Genomic DNA, 17134 nt, shown 5'->3' with positions numbered 1-17134 from the left:
ATTCCTTGAATTTGATTGTGATTAGTATTGAGTTATTTTTCAGCTAACTGATTCCCAAGTCTCTTTTTGGCAGGTTGCTATTTGCTGTTGCCTTCAAATAGCCCCATTCCAGGAAACTGTGCATAGTACTTGATCTCCTATTTCAGCAGTGCGAGGGGGGAGAATGTTTTCCTTTGCGGTAGAGGATGTGTTCATACATATAGTGTGTACACGGAGAAAAATTGTGATGTCACTTTGTATTTAATGCATTTACCCTAAAATAGACATCTCTTAAAAATATCTTTTTTCTTTGTTTGTTCCTTTACAGGTGTTACAAGTAGCACCGAATGCTCCTGTGGACGTAATCATTTTACATGTGCTGTCAGTGCTTTTGGTGAATGCACATGCATCCCTGCTCAGTGGCAATGTGATGGAGACAATGACTGTGGGGACCACAGTGATGAAGATGGCTGCAGTAAGAATAGCATTTTTGACTTGTGTTTGTGAAAACTGAATGTCTTAACTTTTTCTCTGCAGGTGCTTCTCTGTTTTAAAGGCACATCCTAGTTTTTGTATGACAAATGTTTAAGACTGTAGATGATATACTTGACTGACTTCAGTACTCAGAGTCTAACAGAGCCAGTGTACACTGTCATAAAGCACAGTGAAAGCCCAACTCTGCCTTTTGCAGCTGGTTTTAGGTGGCTGTTGAACGTCAATGTCGTAGTGGAGAGGAGGGACGGAGAGAAGTACCTTTTTTTTTCCCTGCCCTTACAAAAGCGCTATCTGTGAACTAAATTACATGGTTTTGCTATAAATAAATAAGCAGTGTGAAGAAGTGTATTGAGGGTGTCTGCCCTCTTAAGTAACATTCTAGTTTCTATCCTGGCTGCCCTATGAAGGGAGGGAAAGGTAAGGACTGTAATCAACGTTCATTGGTCTTGGGATTTGCTGAGAGAAGTTACGTTGCAGCTACTGTGCATCTGCGTAGTGTCAGCATCGTGTAGCTGAGCCCACCTAGGTGAGAACTGATAAGAAGCGTCACTCTTAGTGGGTTTAACACAATATAGATGAATAGAGAAAACCTCTTTCCCGGGAGCCACAAGTAAGTTGCTTTCTTACCTCATCTCTTTGGATTCCACAGACTGTGGTAGAATTGAAGGATGGGAAAAAAGGCCCAATTTCATGGAACTACTTTCATGAAAGTTTCCCTAGAGCTGGATTTAAGGCTCCTGTCAAGACACATGATTGAGGAATTTTTCTTCCTCTATTGGATGTTTCTCTAGCCTTCCCTGGTTTCCACTGTTGACTGCTGTAAGAAAGGAGCTTTCCTCATCTTTGAAACATTGTTTTAGAGAATCTCTTCTTCCTCAAGCGTGGGAGATCTCAACCCAGCTTTGTGAAAATTTGTTTCCTTCTCACTTCTTGTTTCTTATAATTTTGCAAATAGTGAGCAATGTGGAAGATCTTGGGTGAAAAATGGGGTTTTGAAGAATAGGTTATCTGCAAACTGAGGTGATCAGTGTTTGGTTTATAGATGATTAGTGAAGGGGTTATTGGGCAAGGAAGTGACCTTAACTGGAGAAATCAAAGAAATGGAAGGAAAACCTGCATGTTTACATCCAGTGAAGAAAAGTGCGAATTTGAGAACTTGCCATGCTCAAGAAAGAGGAGATGAGGATCTGGGACCTGAAGAAATAGTATTAAAATCTCAAAAGAGCAGGAGAGAGGAGGCTGTACTCAACTGCACAGGCTGAAAAAGGAAAAGTTGAGTAGGAATAAGGGTGGGTTTTTTCGGGGTTTTTTTGGGGGGGGTGTTGGTGTGTTGTTTTGTTTTTGGGCAGGAGGGTTTACGGGGGCGAAGAGGAAATTTTTTTTTTTTTTTTTTTTGGTGGGTTTTTGTGGGGGTGCAAAGTGGAGCTTGTGGGGTTGGGTTTTTTCGGGTTTTTTTTGGGGGGGGTGTTGGTGTGTTGTTTTGTTTTTGGGCAGGAGGGTGTGGTGTTTGTAAGAGGAAGTCATGCTTCACAAATCTACTGGAACGCCGTGAAAGAGTCAGTAATGATCTAGACAAGAAATACTTGTTGATAAGGTCTACTTTGTACTTCAACAAAATCTAGCACCAAAGGTTTTAAGCTAAGCAGGCATGGTAGGATTGGGGGGCAGGAGGGATAAGACCTTCCATAGAAACTAGCAGGAGGTGGTTCAAAAACCTAGCAAGAGTTGCTTGTTCATACAACATACACTTGCCACAAAACATTGATTCTGAAATTTCAAACATTTTCAGAAAGCAATCTGACAAGTTTATGGATGTAAAATCCACTGAGGGCTGTTAAAGATGAATATGCCACCTCTTTTTTGGGAAGTCTTTGTATCACAAATTAGAGGCAGATTTTGTCTTCTGAGGAAGAACATTTACTTGCATGCTATGTTCTTACACTTTTCTCTCGGCATCTGCTGTTGCATCGTGGCCTCGGTGAGAGGAACCTTTTGGTCTTGCACAGTAAAGCTGTGGTTATGGTGTATCCCTAATATATTAAGGAAATCTGGCCCATATAGATTTGAATGGAAGCTTTGCAGACTAGGGAGTAGTGGTGGACTGTGATCAATCTGCTGATACTCTCAAGCACTGGAGGTTGGGAAGTATATAACGTAGAGGCAGACAACCAAGTGAGGCAGAGAATGTAGGAACTGGGTTTGACTTCTGCCGCCTTTAATTCACAGTTTCTAACAAGGCAAAGGGAGGAGTAAGACTGAAAGAAAGGGAGCTGTCTAGAAAACAGCACATGTAAGATGGGAATGTTTAAACATCTCATGCAGCATACGACTTGTGCTGTAGGTCTCTGCAATATAGTGAGAGAGGTAAGCTAGCATGTGCAGAGAAGGACAGTAGATTTGACAAGATGGGAGGGGAGATAAAGAGCTGCATTTATGCAGAGTAGAAAAGTGACTCAAGGGGAAGGACTAGAATCTGAGCTGCCTTTATAAATATTGCATTGTAGTAGAATAAACACAAAGAGGAGAACTTTTTCAGCTAACAGCCAGAAGTACTCTGAGTGCAATTTAGTGGAAAGAAGAAAGCAAAAATAAAAAGTTAAGCAATGGGGCTAAGGACTCTATAGAAATGTTAAGTGCATGGCTTCAGCACACATATACGAGTGGAGGGGCCCTAGGAACACTTATTCCATTAAGCCTGCTGAATCTTGCTGTGAGTAGCTGCTCATTATGAGTCCTGGTACGTGATATTATTGTTAGCTTGTAAGAACTAGGTCGACTCTACAGTGTAGGTTTGTGGTAGTATTTCCTATGTTGCTTAGTTGTTATTGCACCGAAACTTTTTGCTAGAGCAGATCGCTTGCTAAATCCCTCTCTTTTGCTTGGCATACAGGAGCCTTGTGAAGGTGTACTCATTTGTGGGGTTAAGTTTCCATTTGATCTGTTTGCTGACTATGCCAAGCATAAAGAAGGCAGCAGGAGTGCAAGAGCAGGGGTGGGGTGTGAGCCCCTTGGAACAGCAACTCGAACTTTAGATCAATTTAAGCTTCTCACAAATCAGCACTAGTGCTTGCACATAGTACGTGAGAATGGTCAGTTCACAGATTTTCTTTCCTTCCGTGGCCATCTGTCTGTGACATGCATACAGTGTTCTGGTTGGAGTGAAGTTTTGGACAACTTCTCCGTTTTGAACTTGATTTATTTTTTATTTATTGACTTATACCAGGTCTGAAATTGGTGAATTTCTTTTTAATACAAATATTGACCTGTAGGTTTGGGTTGTGCTGATGAAGTTGTCCTACAAGCCCCAAATACATTAAAGGCCTAAGTAAAAAAATTAGTGAGATTTCTCAAAAGCCATGTGGCTAGTCTTAATGCTGGGGTGAGCCCAGTGGTTTTTTCTGACTCATGAACCTAAGTCTGTGCAACCACTTACATCGACTCTTCTGAGATGCTAAAGCTGTGGGTATTCTTTTCAGCAATGTATGGAAGTACAGATCTGAGTTTTAAAGACAGGAATTATAGTATCATCAAGTAGATGATCAGAAGAGTGAACAGAAGGGATTGCAAGGAATCCCACATTTCCACTGCTCTGCTGCAAGCTAGTTTTACAGAGTTACAGGATTTTTTTTTTTCTCCTGTGAATGTCCTAACTTTCCAGAGAAATAAAGCTGCAACCATGCTTATTTTAAGGTCTACTTTTTCTTCAGTATATCAGCTTGTATGTATACTGTAAGCTGATACAACTACAAGAATGAGTTCCTGAGAGAGTTCTGTCTACTTCCTTGGGAAAGGGAGAGGAGAATGGGAAGACATTGGACTGCTGGAGTCCTAATAAAGCAAGCGAGTGAAACATGGGGTGTGGGGAAAGGTGAAAATTACTTTAGCAAGTCAAGATTTAGTCTTGCAGCTGTGTAGTTAGATAGCTTGCATAGTTGATTAGAGTTTACTAAATTCTATATTAATGCAGTTTTCTAGCGTTGAACTGGTAAGCTATCATTTCAGTTAAAGAATGACAGATAGCTTGAAATGCACGGGGTGAGGAAAGGCAAGATACTTGGCAGTGAGTGAGAGGATTTGCAGCTATGAAAAACAAGAGCAGACACAGGGAATGTTTCTTCCTTTTGAGAGATGTTTTTCAGTTTTGAGTTAAATTCTTAAAATGTGGTGTGTTTTTGTTGTGGGTTGAGTTGTTTTTTTTTTTCATGTTCTGTTACAAACTAAACCAAATTCCCACTTTTTGAGTCAGTTGCACTAAGTTTTTCCTCAACTGTTACCCTTTCTGCACACCCCAGACATTTTCCATTTGTATTGGTGTCCTCGGAATGTCTGCCTCTCATAGGTATTTTCCCATCGCTTTTGGGAGAGCCCTGCCTCTGCTTACCTGGCTGTGACAGGAACTGTTTTTCTTGCAGATCTGAAGCCCTGCTGTGATGGGAGCCAATTATTCCGTGACATGTTTGCTTCCTGCTCTGGATCATGTTTACAAGCCAGAGGGCTGTAGTAATAATAGTAATAAGCAACCTCCCAGCTGTCATGCCAGCTTCATAGACTTTCTCTGGTGTCAGTTCTCTGGCTTGCTGACAGTGTCTGGCTTGGAAGCCCTTTGCTACACATGCACAGAGTAGCTCAGCTGCCTTCCTGCCTTGTGCCAACAGAGACTACTTTGGACTGTCCCTAACGAAAGCCGCATGCAAGCGGAGGAATGGTTTTCATTCTGCCCTCCTGCATGCGCTTTGAAGTCCAGCGTGGTGTGAATGAGTCTTACTTCCTGTGGCAAGGGTGAAAGGACAACTGAGTAAACTTGGCCTGAGGATTGATAAATAGTTCTGTTTCTCCTAAGATACGCCAAATCCCTTCGTCTGAATTTTGGCTCTGTATCATACCTAATCAGCTTGTAAATGCGTAGCTCCTTGGGACACAGACTTGCTTGCTTAGCTCCATGCACTGTTGTACAATACTTTTTCATTTAAAGGGACTGAAGAAGAATTTGCTTCTTTCACCTTAAAGCTTACTGAAAGTGGACTGTTGTTCCCATCTCATTGGGAAATTTAGGCAGTTCCTGTTGAGCTACAACTCATTCAAGGCCAGGAGAGGGTCTCTTCATTGCCAGGAACAGGGTTATCAGTATAGCCTGCTTATCAGTCCCACAACAAAATTTTTGAGGTGATGTAAGGATAAAAATCTCACAGGTCTTTTAATAAAATTAATGGAAACTTTAAAAGAATAACTTTCCCTCTGCCCTTCACTTAATCACCGGTCTTGAGCTCAGATGCAAGAGCTCAGGTGAAGCTTCACTTCTAAACTTCAAGTTTGACTAATTAGGAACTCCTGACAAGAGTTCAAGTTTCTCTTGAAAAGACACCAGTTCCATATCTGCAACCATACTTCATCATTTTATTGGGCTTGGAGTATGCGTGTTTCCTTTAAAAGGCGTCAGAATTAATGCAGTGCCCCCTCGGGCAGAGCGCTTGTGATCAAAGGGCTATGAAAGATCGGGTGACAATACTCTTTTTAAAATTATTTTTTCTCTCTTTTTTTTTTCTTTTGACCAGCAGCATCCTTAAATACAGTTCAGCAGTGTGATTGGAAACATTTTAGTTATTCTGAAACTAGATTTTCCAAAATGTAGTTAGTAAAATGCAGTGTCTCCTATTTCTTCCTGAGAGCGGGCTAATGTCCTTTATTCTTGTTTTTGTACTTTTTGCCCGCTGTGCTACAGATCTCAGCAAACAGACCTATGTTTGTGTGTATGTGTATGCTCATGACACATGCATGCGTGTGGACGTAGCTGGGCCTCAGGCTGCAGTTGTCTCTAATGTAGGTAGCATGAATTTTTTTTTGAGTTCGTATTTATTTTTTAAATTAACTTCTCATTCTTCACATGACCGACAGTTTGCCTAATTAAACAAGCAGTATTGTTCAAACCGCTGCGCTCCAGAGCTCTGAACACCAGTCGCTCACTGTCCTTGGGTACAAAGCAACCTGCTCACCACAGGCAATAGGGATAAAGTGTTCAAAGGACAGTGGGACGTGATTCACTCTGCGTTTCACCTTATAAACTTCCCTTCTCCCCCACCCTCCCCCTTCCCCTTCTGCTCGGCCATAAAAGAGTGCCCTGTGTAATAGGAGTTGGGAGAGGGGGAGGAATAGCAGGCTTACGATAGACCTAGCTTTGCTGAAACCTTGGATGATGTCCAGTGTGACCATGCAGAGGGATGAGCTCAGGGAAATGGTTGGAAGTTCAAAGGCCTTTTTGTGTTGCTCACTGTCAGTTGACAGATGTGCTCTCTTGGGTTGTTGCTGCCCAGCCTAGCTCTTCCCACCGGCTCCCCTTCCTTGGGCTTGTCCCCATCCTGCCTCTCTGCTCTGCATGGAGAGGCGGGTTAGTCCCTGTCTGTCTGGGCATTTGTCTGTGTTCAGCTCCATCCTAGGACTTGCCTTTGCTCATCTCTTTTAGGAAAATTCTGTTTCTGACTTGCCTTTGCTCATCTCTTTTAGGAAAATTCTGTTTCTTTGCACAGATATGGAGAGATCAAGCTGGAATTGAGCAGGGAAGGGGAGATGAGGCTTAAATGTGTTTACTGTTGCATTACCTAATCCTGCTATGAGTAGTGGTGAAAACATGTTGGTGCAATCTGTGATTACTTTCTCATCAGTGGAAGCAGTGCCTATGGAGGACTTGCAGCTTTCTTAGGAAGTAATAAATATCCTTCATTTTACAGGTTGGGGAAGTGGGGCTAAAGAGACAGAACTGTCTCATGGCCATGCAAGCATCAACATCAAGCTGGGAAGAGAATACAGGGGTTCTGTTTCCAGTCTTCTAGATGCTAATCCAGTTTGTCCAGAGAGGTCTTGCTCTATTTGTGGCAGTGAAACGAGTTCCTACTGCTTCATTTGTGTTGCCATGTACTCTTCTTCTGACCATGGAAGTGTGGCTTTTAAAATGAGTTATATGAGTTAAAGCAATACACTTACTAAACTGTATAGCTGCTCTATGATGTCAGGACAAAATATAGTAGAGGTTGTTTGAATGTCCTAAGTGTGACCTCTTAACTTTTGAATTTCCTCTTAACTTCAAATTTCCAAACACTTTGGATGTATTTACAACAGTGCTAAACATTAACTTTGGGCTAGTGGTATGCCTTCAGCTTTAACTCCGTAGGAATAAAACTCATCAAAATATAAAGTAATAAATGACCAACAGAAGGGCTGAATAATAACAACCGTAGAGCAAAGGGCTGTACAGTGGAACTGAAGCCTTATGTGTTTAGAAGGAGTAGAAGGAAACACAGGAATGTTTCTGCGTAGGCATTTTGCTTTTTAATGGGGAGAAAGGATTGTGGATTGGGAGGGCAGAGCTGGGAAGAGGGGGTTAGGAAGAGACTGCCCCGTGTGAAAGCTGCTCCCAGAATCTCTTGCATTTTCCTTTGAAGCATCCTTTCTGACCATTATTAGATTCAGGTTGCGAGTTTATGTGGATCCCTGCCCTGATCCCATTGGCAGTTCCTCTGCTCGATGAGACATCAGCCTTCATTCATTAGGTTTTGTTTTTTTTTACTTAAGTGGGTTTGTGTTTTTTCTTTTTCCTTTAAAGGAGAGCTCCTGTAGAAGGGGATTTATCTCCCCCCTGGTGTTGTCTGGGCTGGCACACACTTGCTGTCTGCTGGGGTGGGAATTAGGTCCTCCTTTGTATGTGGCAGTTTGTGTTTTGCCCTCTTCCCCCTGCTCCCCCTCCCCTGTGCTTGAAGCTCAATTTTTATATTTAGGGGGAGTATGAAATTGGCTGAACTGCTCCCTGTAGGGGTGGAATTTCATTTTGTGTCGTTACCTCATGAAAGGATGCAGCAGTTCAGTGGGATAATGGTATCGGCTCTGAACCAGCGCTAATGGCCTAACCCTCTGGGAGCCTGAAGAATTCTCCCCTGGAGAGTCAGCATGCAAATTCCCTTCCAGGTGGCTCCTGTGCAGTCCTTTGGTGATTAGTCACGCTGGGATCCGGGAGAGCAGACAGAAAAGCATATGCTGGGGGGGATGGTCTTAGTCCTGCAACTACAGCTGAGGCCAGGGAAGGTTTGCTCAGCGTGCAACGTATGGAAGTTGTGCTTTGGGAAGAGGGAGAGTGGGACTAATCCTCTGAATCCAGAAATCTGTCTTGGTTTTGTTTGGAAGCAGAGTTTGGGAACGGGAGTGTTTTCTCCTTCTGCTTGCCCTGGGGAAGAAGGGGAAGCTCCCTCTCCATTTTGATGCAGCAGCACAGGGGTGCTCAGAGAAAGTGCAGTGTAAGGGAACGGGTCAGCCATTGGAAGACCAGGGTGCTGTCAAACCTTTGGGGTGCAAATACAAATTTGTATGTTTCCCTCTCTTCATATCTCTCTGGGGCCTAGAAGTAACTGGATCTGACCTGGACATATATCTGCATGGGATCCTGGACATGATGGGAAGAACCTTTTCCCAAGGGCCAGTGCCAGATTCTGTATTTTGTCACCTAGTGCAGGGTTCAGCATTGAGAGCAGTGATGTCTGCAGTGATGTCCTCCCAGGTACAGAGATGCCTATGCCTGCCATACTGCAGGAACAGCTGAGAAGATGATCCGAATTTGTGGTTAGGAAAAGAGATGTTAGAGCAAGTCTGAATTTAACTGCACTAGTGTATTCTTAGGGTGGGAGGCTTTTAGGAGAGGCCCGTGGTGAGAAATGTTGGAGGACTAGCTATAGAGAGCAGTGAATGATTCTGTATCATGTAATCCATGCTGCTTTCACAGGACATTGGCAGCAGTCCTGGGCCAAGGGGAAATGGAGGGTTGAGGAAGCTGGAAAAGCTGAAAATGCGACTATTTGTTTCCTTATTAAATCCTTCTCCTTGTGTGTGTAGCTGCTGTCTTCACCTTCTTCTTTTACCCGCCTCCCTCCCCTCGCGCTCCCACCTCCAGGATGGAGTTGGCAGGGGAAGAAGTAGCAGCATAGCAGAAGAGGGCTGGCCCGCCTGGTGACAGATGGGAGATGCTGTCGGCAAGCTGGGCTGGGATGAAAGGGTTTCAGGCACTAGCCTCTCCAGCCCTCGCCCCTTCGCATCGCTGAGCGAACGTTGTTCTTTGGAGAACACACCTGTCAGGAACAGTCTTGTGCAGCCCCTTCCCTACCACAGCTGGCAGCACTTAAAAGCGTGAACCTCCCAGGGTTGAGTGTTCCTCTCATCTGTGGGGGGAAGGACAAGGGCTGATGCTCCCCCTTGAATTCCAGCTTTGTGGCTCCAGGCCTCTTCAAACACTGTGGATTTGTGGTTCCACTCCATTGCCAACAAACTCCTGTGTAGGCAAGCATCATCCCATGTCTGCCCCCTTTCTCCATCCCTTCTGGAGACCTAGCAGGGTTTGGACTCTGTTGCCCACACCCAGGGTACAGCGAATTATTCCCAGCAGTGGATTCCTGCCTCTAAGCTTCTCCTTGCAGGTTTGTTAGGCAAAAATGCTGGCAGAGTCCCCACACTGGAACACAGACTGTAGCATGTACCTTGCAAAATCCTGTTCCCAAAAACATTGCTTCTGATAGTTCTCACTCTAAAGAACTCGCTGTGTAATAGAAGCAGGATGGACTGCACTGGGAAGCATGCAGGAAGGATGCTGATAATGTGATTTTGCTTGTTATAAAACAAGTGCAGTTATGGGAGAACAGCAGGCTCAGGGATGAAAGAGAAAAAAGGAACTCAGTGGGGGAATTGTGGTGGCTACTTTATTGTGGAAAGGTCAGTGCTTCTCTGGGGAGGAGAGACTGCCAAGCTACAGACCTACCCTGGCCCCCCATCTGAGGGACAGCTCCTCCTCATGACTTGAAATTTTATGTCTTTTGTTTCTAAGAGGTGTAGCCCTCCTCCCTCAGGAGGGAAGGAACTTTGCTTTCAGGAAGGAAGCTGGCTGCAGCTCCCTGAGGTGTTTCTTTGCTGTTGCAGTGCTGCCCACTTGCTCCCCCTTGGACTTCCACTGTGACAACGGGAAGTGTATCCGCCGATCGTGGGTCTGCGATGGAGACAACGACTGTGAGGATGATTCTGATGAACAGGACTGCCGTAAGTCACCTCTCTGAGGGGAGAGGGTGGGTGCAGTGCCTGCCTGCCATGGCCAAGGAAAGTTGACCCTTTTTATTACAGGAATGTAAGAGTTTATCCACTGAATCAGACCTTTGGCTTGTAATAAGCTATATCCTGCCTCTTGACAGAGGTGTGTACCTGATGTCCGTAAGCCCTGCCGCCTTGGCACCTGGCTTGCTGTACAGCTGCATGTCCTGGGGGAGGGGATGCTTCTCCATCCAGCTGGAGAACCGTTTATGCCCTGCAGCCTTGCTAGTTAATGTCCCATGAAGCACTTCCCTGAGCTCAGCTCTTCGTGTCCTCCCCTGTTCGTGGAAACACCTAACCCCTGCCAAATCCTACTGAACTGCCTGTCTGGCTGACTTCCTGTGGCCTCAGGTTCCACTGTCTGACTTTCCTGCTGTGCCGGGCTGTCCCCAGCATCCTCTCCCTTCAAACAGAGCTCCCTGAGGAGAGGGAGGTGCTGTAGGGATGCTGCCCACGCAGAGACCAGTTACCCTGGAAGCTGACTGTCTGCTGCCATGTGAGGTACCATCTTCAAAAGAGCTGCCATGGCAGGCTGCTAGCTGTGAGCACTGCTGTTGTGCTTAGATGGAGGGAATTTTGCCTGTCTTTAGAGCTCAGCCCCCTCCTTTCCTATTTGTGTTGAGGACACGGGTTACTTGTGCTTGACTGCCATTAGCAAAAGGTGTTCAGGGATACAACTTCCCTTCTCCACAACAAATTGTCAGGTCCGTACTTGGCAGCACATGCCAGAGAACCAGCGTGTTATGTAGCACTGGAGCTTCAGCTTCTCTGAAACTGCATTGGTTGCTAAGGGCTGACATCAGGCTGCAATTAGGAGCAGAACTGTTTTGCTGTCTGGTTGAGATGGTTGCAGCTGCTTAATAAGCATCACTACAGTCCTTCAATTCTACAAAAGTTGTGTGCGTGGTGCTCCAGAGTGGCTCTGATGGAGGAACCACATCTCAAGAAATGCAAAAATAAAGCTCTTGGCTGTAAAGTATTCCATGTCCAATACTTGCGTGGAAATGAATTCACTTTTTGATCAGTATGCCCCTGATCTTTGCCTGCCCTTTTGGGCAAAGGTCTGGGAAGCGAGGTTCAGGGGTTTGACATCCTGTGTGATGCTCTGGATCGCAGGACTAAGCTCAGTTTTCCGGTCTATTCAAAGATTTTCATGAAAGAAAAGGTATATAGGTCTGGGTCTGTTTCGTCTTCTGTTTTTCAGAAAAAGTTAGAATGCCCTCATATCTAAGACAACAGTGGAGAAAGGTGGGATCAAAAGATTTGGAGACTAATGAAAGGAGGAAGGCAAGGTTTTGTGAATAAGAGACTCTTAGGGGGTTGTTCAGACTAGCATATAACCACTGGAGGGTTTCTGTTGGATTGAGGTCCTCAGGTGCTAATTTTGCAGTCCCTTTCCTCACTGGTCTGCAGACAAGCTGCCTTAGAAGACTGGCCAAGAGGGTGGAATGAGGCTGCAAATACTGAGGTGTTCGGAAGAGGAAGTTTAAATTTTCTCTCTCCCTTTTCAATGAACATTTCCTTTCCTTTGAAGATAGCTTTGACATTGTTGTGAAAAGAAGGTGGAGATACAATTCTACTAGCAATTATTTATTAGATAATGGTAGGGCCTTTAAAAAGAGGCCTGGATTGCCTTCTATCTGTGTAGGGATCTCTTGAGCCTGGCTTGGGGCTGTGCTAGAATACCAGCACAGGGTGCGTGGATCCATCTCTCTGTTCCAGGTACTTCCTCTGACTCATGTTCTCAAATTTTAGAGCCTGCTGTACTATTGACTTGCGGAGGGAGTGGAAGAGAGACGCTCAAGAAATCTCACAGTAGCCCTCCTGGTATTGTTAGGGGAAGGGTAATCAGCTCTCCAACATCGCAGTGTCCTTGGAGGACGATGTTGCTCGATTTGTAACATGTCACAGATTTGGCGTTCTACAAGGTAAGTCTTCTTGCCTTGCCTTCACCTTATCTCCATTGCGTCCCTGCAGCTCCACGGGAGTGTGAGGAAGATGAGTTCTCATGTCAGAATGGATACTGCATCCGCAGCCTGTGGCACTGTGATGGTGACAACGACTGTGGCGACAATAGCGATGAGCAGTGTGGTGAGTAATGTGGCCCTTGCAAATACTGCCCTGCCAGTGCTTTAAAAGGGGTTGCACAGATTCCAACCTGTGCAGTTCTAGGATCCTCTGAGCATGGTGAGGGCTCGCAGCTGGCTTGTCTGGGCTGGGCTTGTGGGATATTCCATTCCCAAGGCTAGCTGCTTGGGATCTCAGGCTGTGTGACTTACCTGCCAGGCAAAAATCACTTGAGACCTGTTATTCCTTGACATGCCATTGTGAAGTCCCGTGGATTCCTTTTGAATCTAGCACTCCGTGTCAGTTAAATGAACAGTGATGGTTTTGCTCAGGCACTGCATGACATGGGTATGTATGGTTTAATGAACAATCTTGTTTGTGGGTGCCCTAGGAGCTTCAGGAGCATGGTGCGGTTATTTCCTGGGTACTCTGAGAAAAGCCAAGACTTTGTTTGCGTTGCTGTCTCTGCAGATATGAGAAAGTGCTCGGAGAAGGAGTTTCGTTGCAGTGACGGTAGCTGCATAGCTGAGCACTGGTTCTGTGATGGTGACACAGACTGCAAGGATGGCTCGGATGAAGAGAATTGCCGTAAGTGCTCTCCTTGCTTGGTAACCACAGGAAGTAGCCCTTTGGACCTGCTCCTGTCTTGGGGTTTGGCATGTTTTATGCAGCAGAGATCAAAAACAAGTTAGTCCTGCCTGTACTGGCAGCTATGCTGCCTTCTGTTGCCTACCCCAGAGGGCACAAGAGAATGGTGTATCTCTTGAGTTACCTCACAGGCATACTTTGTCTGTGCCTGGCTGCTTCTCTGTTCCTTCCCATGGCTGTGTGACCTTGAGTCAGAGCAGGAGGCTTATGCTTTACTGAACACAGCTCTATATAAAACTGTAGGAGTTGGAGGGCAGGGGGGAAGGGGAGAAAACTATCCCTTCTTTTTCCTCTTGTCTGATTCCTGCCTGAAATTTCTGGGGAGGCTCTGCCCACTGACAGCATCCTCAGGCACTGCACATCCCCAGCTGGCATGCTGCAGGGTCTGCCTGCCCACCCCTCTTCACTCGGATGCTTTATGCAGGACGTTGTCCGAAAAGGGCCGACAGGACAAGTTAGCTGGAAGCTGATGTGACTGGTGGGGAAGGGGGGACAGTGAGAGCTCACAACAGTTGTTTTCTCCTCCACCTTCACAGGCTTGTAGCAAGGGGGACAGGAGTCTATTATGTCCCCTCCTAACCCCCACTGCCTCTCTCCTGTGTCTGTGGGCACTGTCGGTGTCTGTGGAAGTTGCAGTGGTCCCTTCCCCCACCCTGCTCTCAAAGGCATTTTGCAGAATTTGTTCTAGATAGCAGGAAACTTCAAAAGGCTCTGGGAGGGGGATCAGGGCCGCCAGCTCCTGAAGGGCAGGGGGAGTGGATGCATGGGGGAGTTGTCTTTTATCTCTCCAGATAATGAGAGTTGGCAGGGAGCCAGAGGCTGCAAACATTTCTAAGCCAGGGAAGGGCTCTAAGAGGAAGCCAGCCTCTCTCCGTCTCCTTTTCCCCTCTCCCTTTCTTGCTCCCTTGCCTGTCAGTTCCCTGCAGGCCATGAATAGGCCCTCAGGAAAGGAGGGGAGACTTTCAACCTTGCCTCCTATGGGAGTGGGGGGGCACCCAGAACTGGTGCCCCTGCTTCTCTGAGCTGGAATGCTTCTCCAGTCCTGGCTGGCAGTTGCCTCTATAAGGCATTTTAAGTAACTCACTAAGAAGCTCAGTTCAGCTACCTCCCTTTTTCTTATCTTCCTTATCTTATCATCTTTTCCTTATCTCCAGTCCTGCTTGTCATTCATCTAGGACAAGGTGGGACTAAACTGTTCGTTTTTGTGTGTGTGTGTTTCTTTTCAGTGTGTGTGCGTTATAATTGTATCACAGTACATGAGAATTTAAGTCACTGACTTAATTTTCTCCTCAAGGAGATCCAAACACTCCTTTCGGGCTCCTTTGGTGAGGCACACATTAACACACATTTTAGTATCCAGCCACTGGATACTCACTGAACTAAAGCTCTTACTGCATGCCTGCAGGCTGTGCTCGCTTCTTCAGGTTGGAGAGGCAGGTGTAGTTCACTTCCCAGACTGTCAGTCTTTCTTCTGCATTTTGTTTAATGGATTTATTTTCAGAGCTCCTCAGTTGGAAGACTTACATGCCTGAAACGTGCAGTTGCATTCTCTGGACAGTATGAAGAAGAGGTGTCAGATTCTGTTGTGTGGGACTCAAAATATTTTTCATCCCTTCCCACATAGAGTGTATTGTTGAACAGAGAACAGTGGACAAATCCTTGACTATAAGTTTGTTGGGCTTTGCCCAGGGTCATCTGTCTGGCAGTACTCCTTACTAATAAAGCACGGTTTGTTTTGGTGACAGCTTGAGAGGAAAGGGGAGGGGGCAAGTCCTCAAAGGTCAGGTGCAGACCTGCGCACCTTGCTGCTTGCTTGCTTCCTTTGATCTTCGAGTGCTTATTTTCATGAAAATTTTCAAGGACTCATTCCATACTTGCATTCTGACATGCCTCAATTCTTAATATAGAGCTACCCCAAAGGGTATATGTATTTTTCCATCTGTTTTTATATCTACCTTTTTCAGGTTTAATAAACAATTTAAACACTTTCTGGAGGGCACTAAGACATAGTGCCTCAAGAATAAGATGGAAGGTGACAGTCTTGGATCCTTTTTGTTGCTTTCCCATCAACCCTTGCTTCTTCATACCTGTTTTCTTCTCTAGAACTTAATGGCTCTTGAAAAGTTACTGTTTATAGACTAACATCCTATGTAATTTTTTTTAATTAATTTTTAAAAAATAGTTATTTACTTATTTTAGTGGATTGTCTGCATGGGTGTCTTTATATATAGGTGTAACCTGCCCCTCAGTGAAGCACAAACAGCATTCAAGTTCCTCTCAGTAATACAAGTCATGCAGAGATACGCAGCAATGGCTAGTAATTTCCAACACCTTTCCGTTGAATACTTGCTAGTCCGTTATTAGACCGAGAAGGTTGCATCTAAACTCGATTGTGCCCTGTCACCTCAGGCATTTTTTCTTTGTTTCCCTTGTTAGCATCAGATGTTCCAGCTGCCACCTGCAGCTTGGAGGAGTTCCAGTGTGCGTATGGACGCTGCATCTTGGACATCTACCACTGTGATGGTGATGATGACTGTGGGGACTGGTCTGATGAATCCGACTGCTGTAAGTTAGTGCAGGGTGATATACTTGTCCAAGCATCTGAGTTGCAAACCTAAATGAATTTTGCATTGGCTGGAGAGGGGTTGCAGTGCAGACAGCAATCTAGTTGTTCACACATAAGCTGACTCTGTCTTTTCTTTTTTTTTTAAACTTGGGAAAGTGAGAATAGTGATGGGAACCATCAGCGTAGTCAGTACACTTCTGCATACAGGAATTAAAGCAATTTCCTGGAGGAGTCTATTCAGGACCAAGTTCCACAATAGTGGAGTGTAAGGGTGGTGCTGAGGGTCTTCGGGGATGTTACATTGGTCTGACTTTGCTCTTTATATTCTCTACCATCTCTGCAGCATCTCACCAGCCTTGTCGCTCTGGAGAGTTCATGTGCAACAGTGGCTTGTGCATTAACGCAGGCTGGAGGTGTGATGGAGACTTCGACTGTGATGACCAGTCAGATGAGAGGAACTGCAGTGAGTACTGGGAACTGCTGGAAGGAAGCATTCAGTTTCTGCGGATGCAAAAGAGTGTTTGGGACTGTTAGCTTTGGAATTGGGTCTCTTCTGATCCTTCTTGCTCATCTGATGTTCTTTCTTTGGTCTCTCAGCTACATCGATGTGTACAGCTGACCAGTTCCGCTGTAAATCAGGGCGCTGTGTCCGTCTGTCCTGGCGTTGTGATGGGGAAGATGACTGCTCTGACAATAGCGATGAGGAGAACTGCGAGAACACAGGTTTGGCCTGCTGCCTTGCTGCTTATAGCTAATGTTTCTATCCTAGAGGTAATAGGTAGTGAAGTCTTTTGGATTGCTTCACTGAGTTCAGCCTAGAGGTTCCATCCTTCCCAAAGAATGGGATCTATAGGCTATCTTATACGCTTGCAAACAGGTGCAGGTCTGTTTGCTTAAACTAACTTAAATGGTGGTGTTTTCTGGTAAATATCAGATCCGTGTATCGTTGTATCCTGTCCCTACACTATGAATTACCACAGAGCTCTGAAATGATTCCATTCAGAATTGGAAACATTAATAGTGTGCAAAGTTGCTACCTTTGTCAAATGGACTAACTCATGCCTTCTAGATAGTTCTGGATAGCTTTCATGTGGCCTTGTGAAACTGCCAAGCAATTCTAGCAGGCAGTGGAATCAAAAAGGGCATTTTGTGGAAGTGAAGGGTAAAGCCTTTGTTTTAGAGGTTAAGGGTGTCAGCTTCCCCCTTAGATACTTAGTCAGGAGTCTCTCCTTCTAGTAATCATTTCGCATATAGCCATTCTTTTATATA

The 17134-nt window shown here is 45.2% G+C and overlaps 1 protein-coding gene across 1 annotated transcript in view; it reads left to right on the top strand.

The window, feature by feature from the left end:
- Window positions 1–307: 307 nt before the first annotated feature.
- The window catches only part of LRP4 (low density lipoprotein receptor-related protein 4), a gene marked incomplete at its 5' end in the record, with an annotated part of 40540 nt that continues 23713 nt past the window's right edge, over window positions 308–17134 (top strand). Inside the window, 7 exons of the mRNA XM_009587376.1 lie at window positions 308–454; window positions 10420–10536; window positions 12562–12675; window positions 13123–13239; window positions 15736–15864; window positions 16209–16328; window positions 16463–16588. Coding sequence (XP_009585671.1) covers window positions 308–454; window positions 10420–10536; window positions 12562–12675; window positions 13123–13239; window positions 15736–15864; window positions 16209–16328; window positions 16463–16588 — 870 coding nt within the window. The remainder of the gene's footprint in view (window positions 455–10419; window positions 10537–12561; window positions 12676–13122; window positions 13240–15735; window positions 15865–16208; window positions 16329–16462; window positions 16589–17134) is intronic.

Source organism: Fulmarus glacialis, unplaced genomic scaffold, assembly GCF_000690835.1.
Source record: "Fulmarus glacialis isolate BGI_N327 unplaced genomic scaffold, ASM69083v1 scaffold4271, whole genome shotgun sequence".
In the NCBI taxonomy this organism is placed as follows: domain Eukaryota; kingdom Metazoa; phylum Chordata; class Aves; order Procellariiformes; family Procellariidae; genus Fulmarus; species Fulmarus glacialis.
The sequence above is the reverse complement of the archived record's forward strand: the minus strand, read 5'-3'. Positions and strand labels throughout refer to the sequence as shown.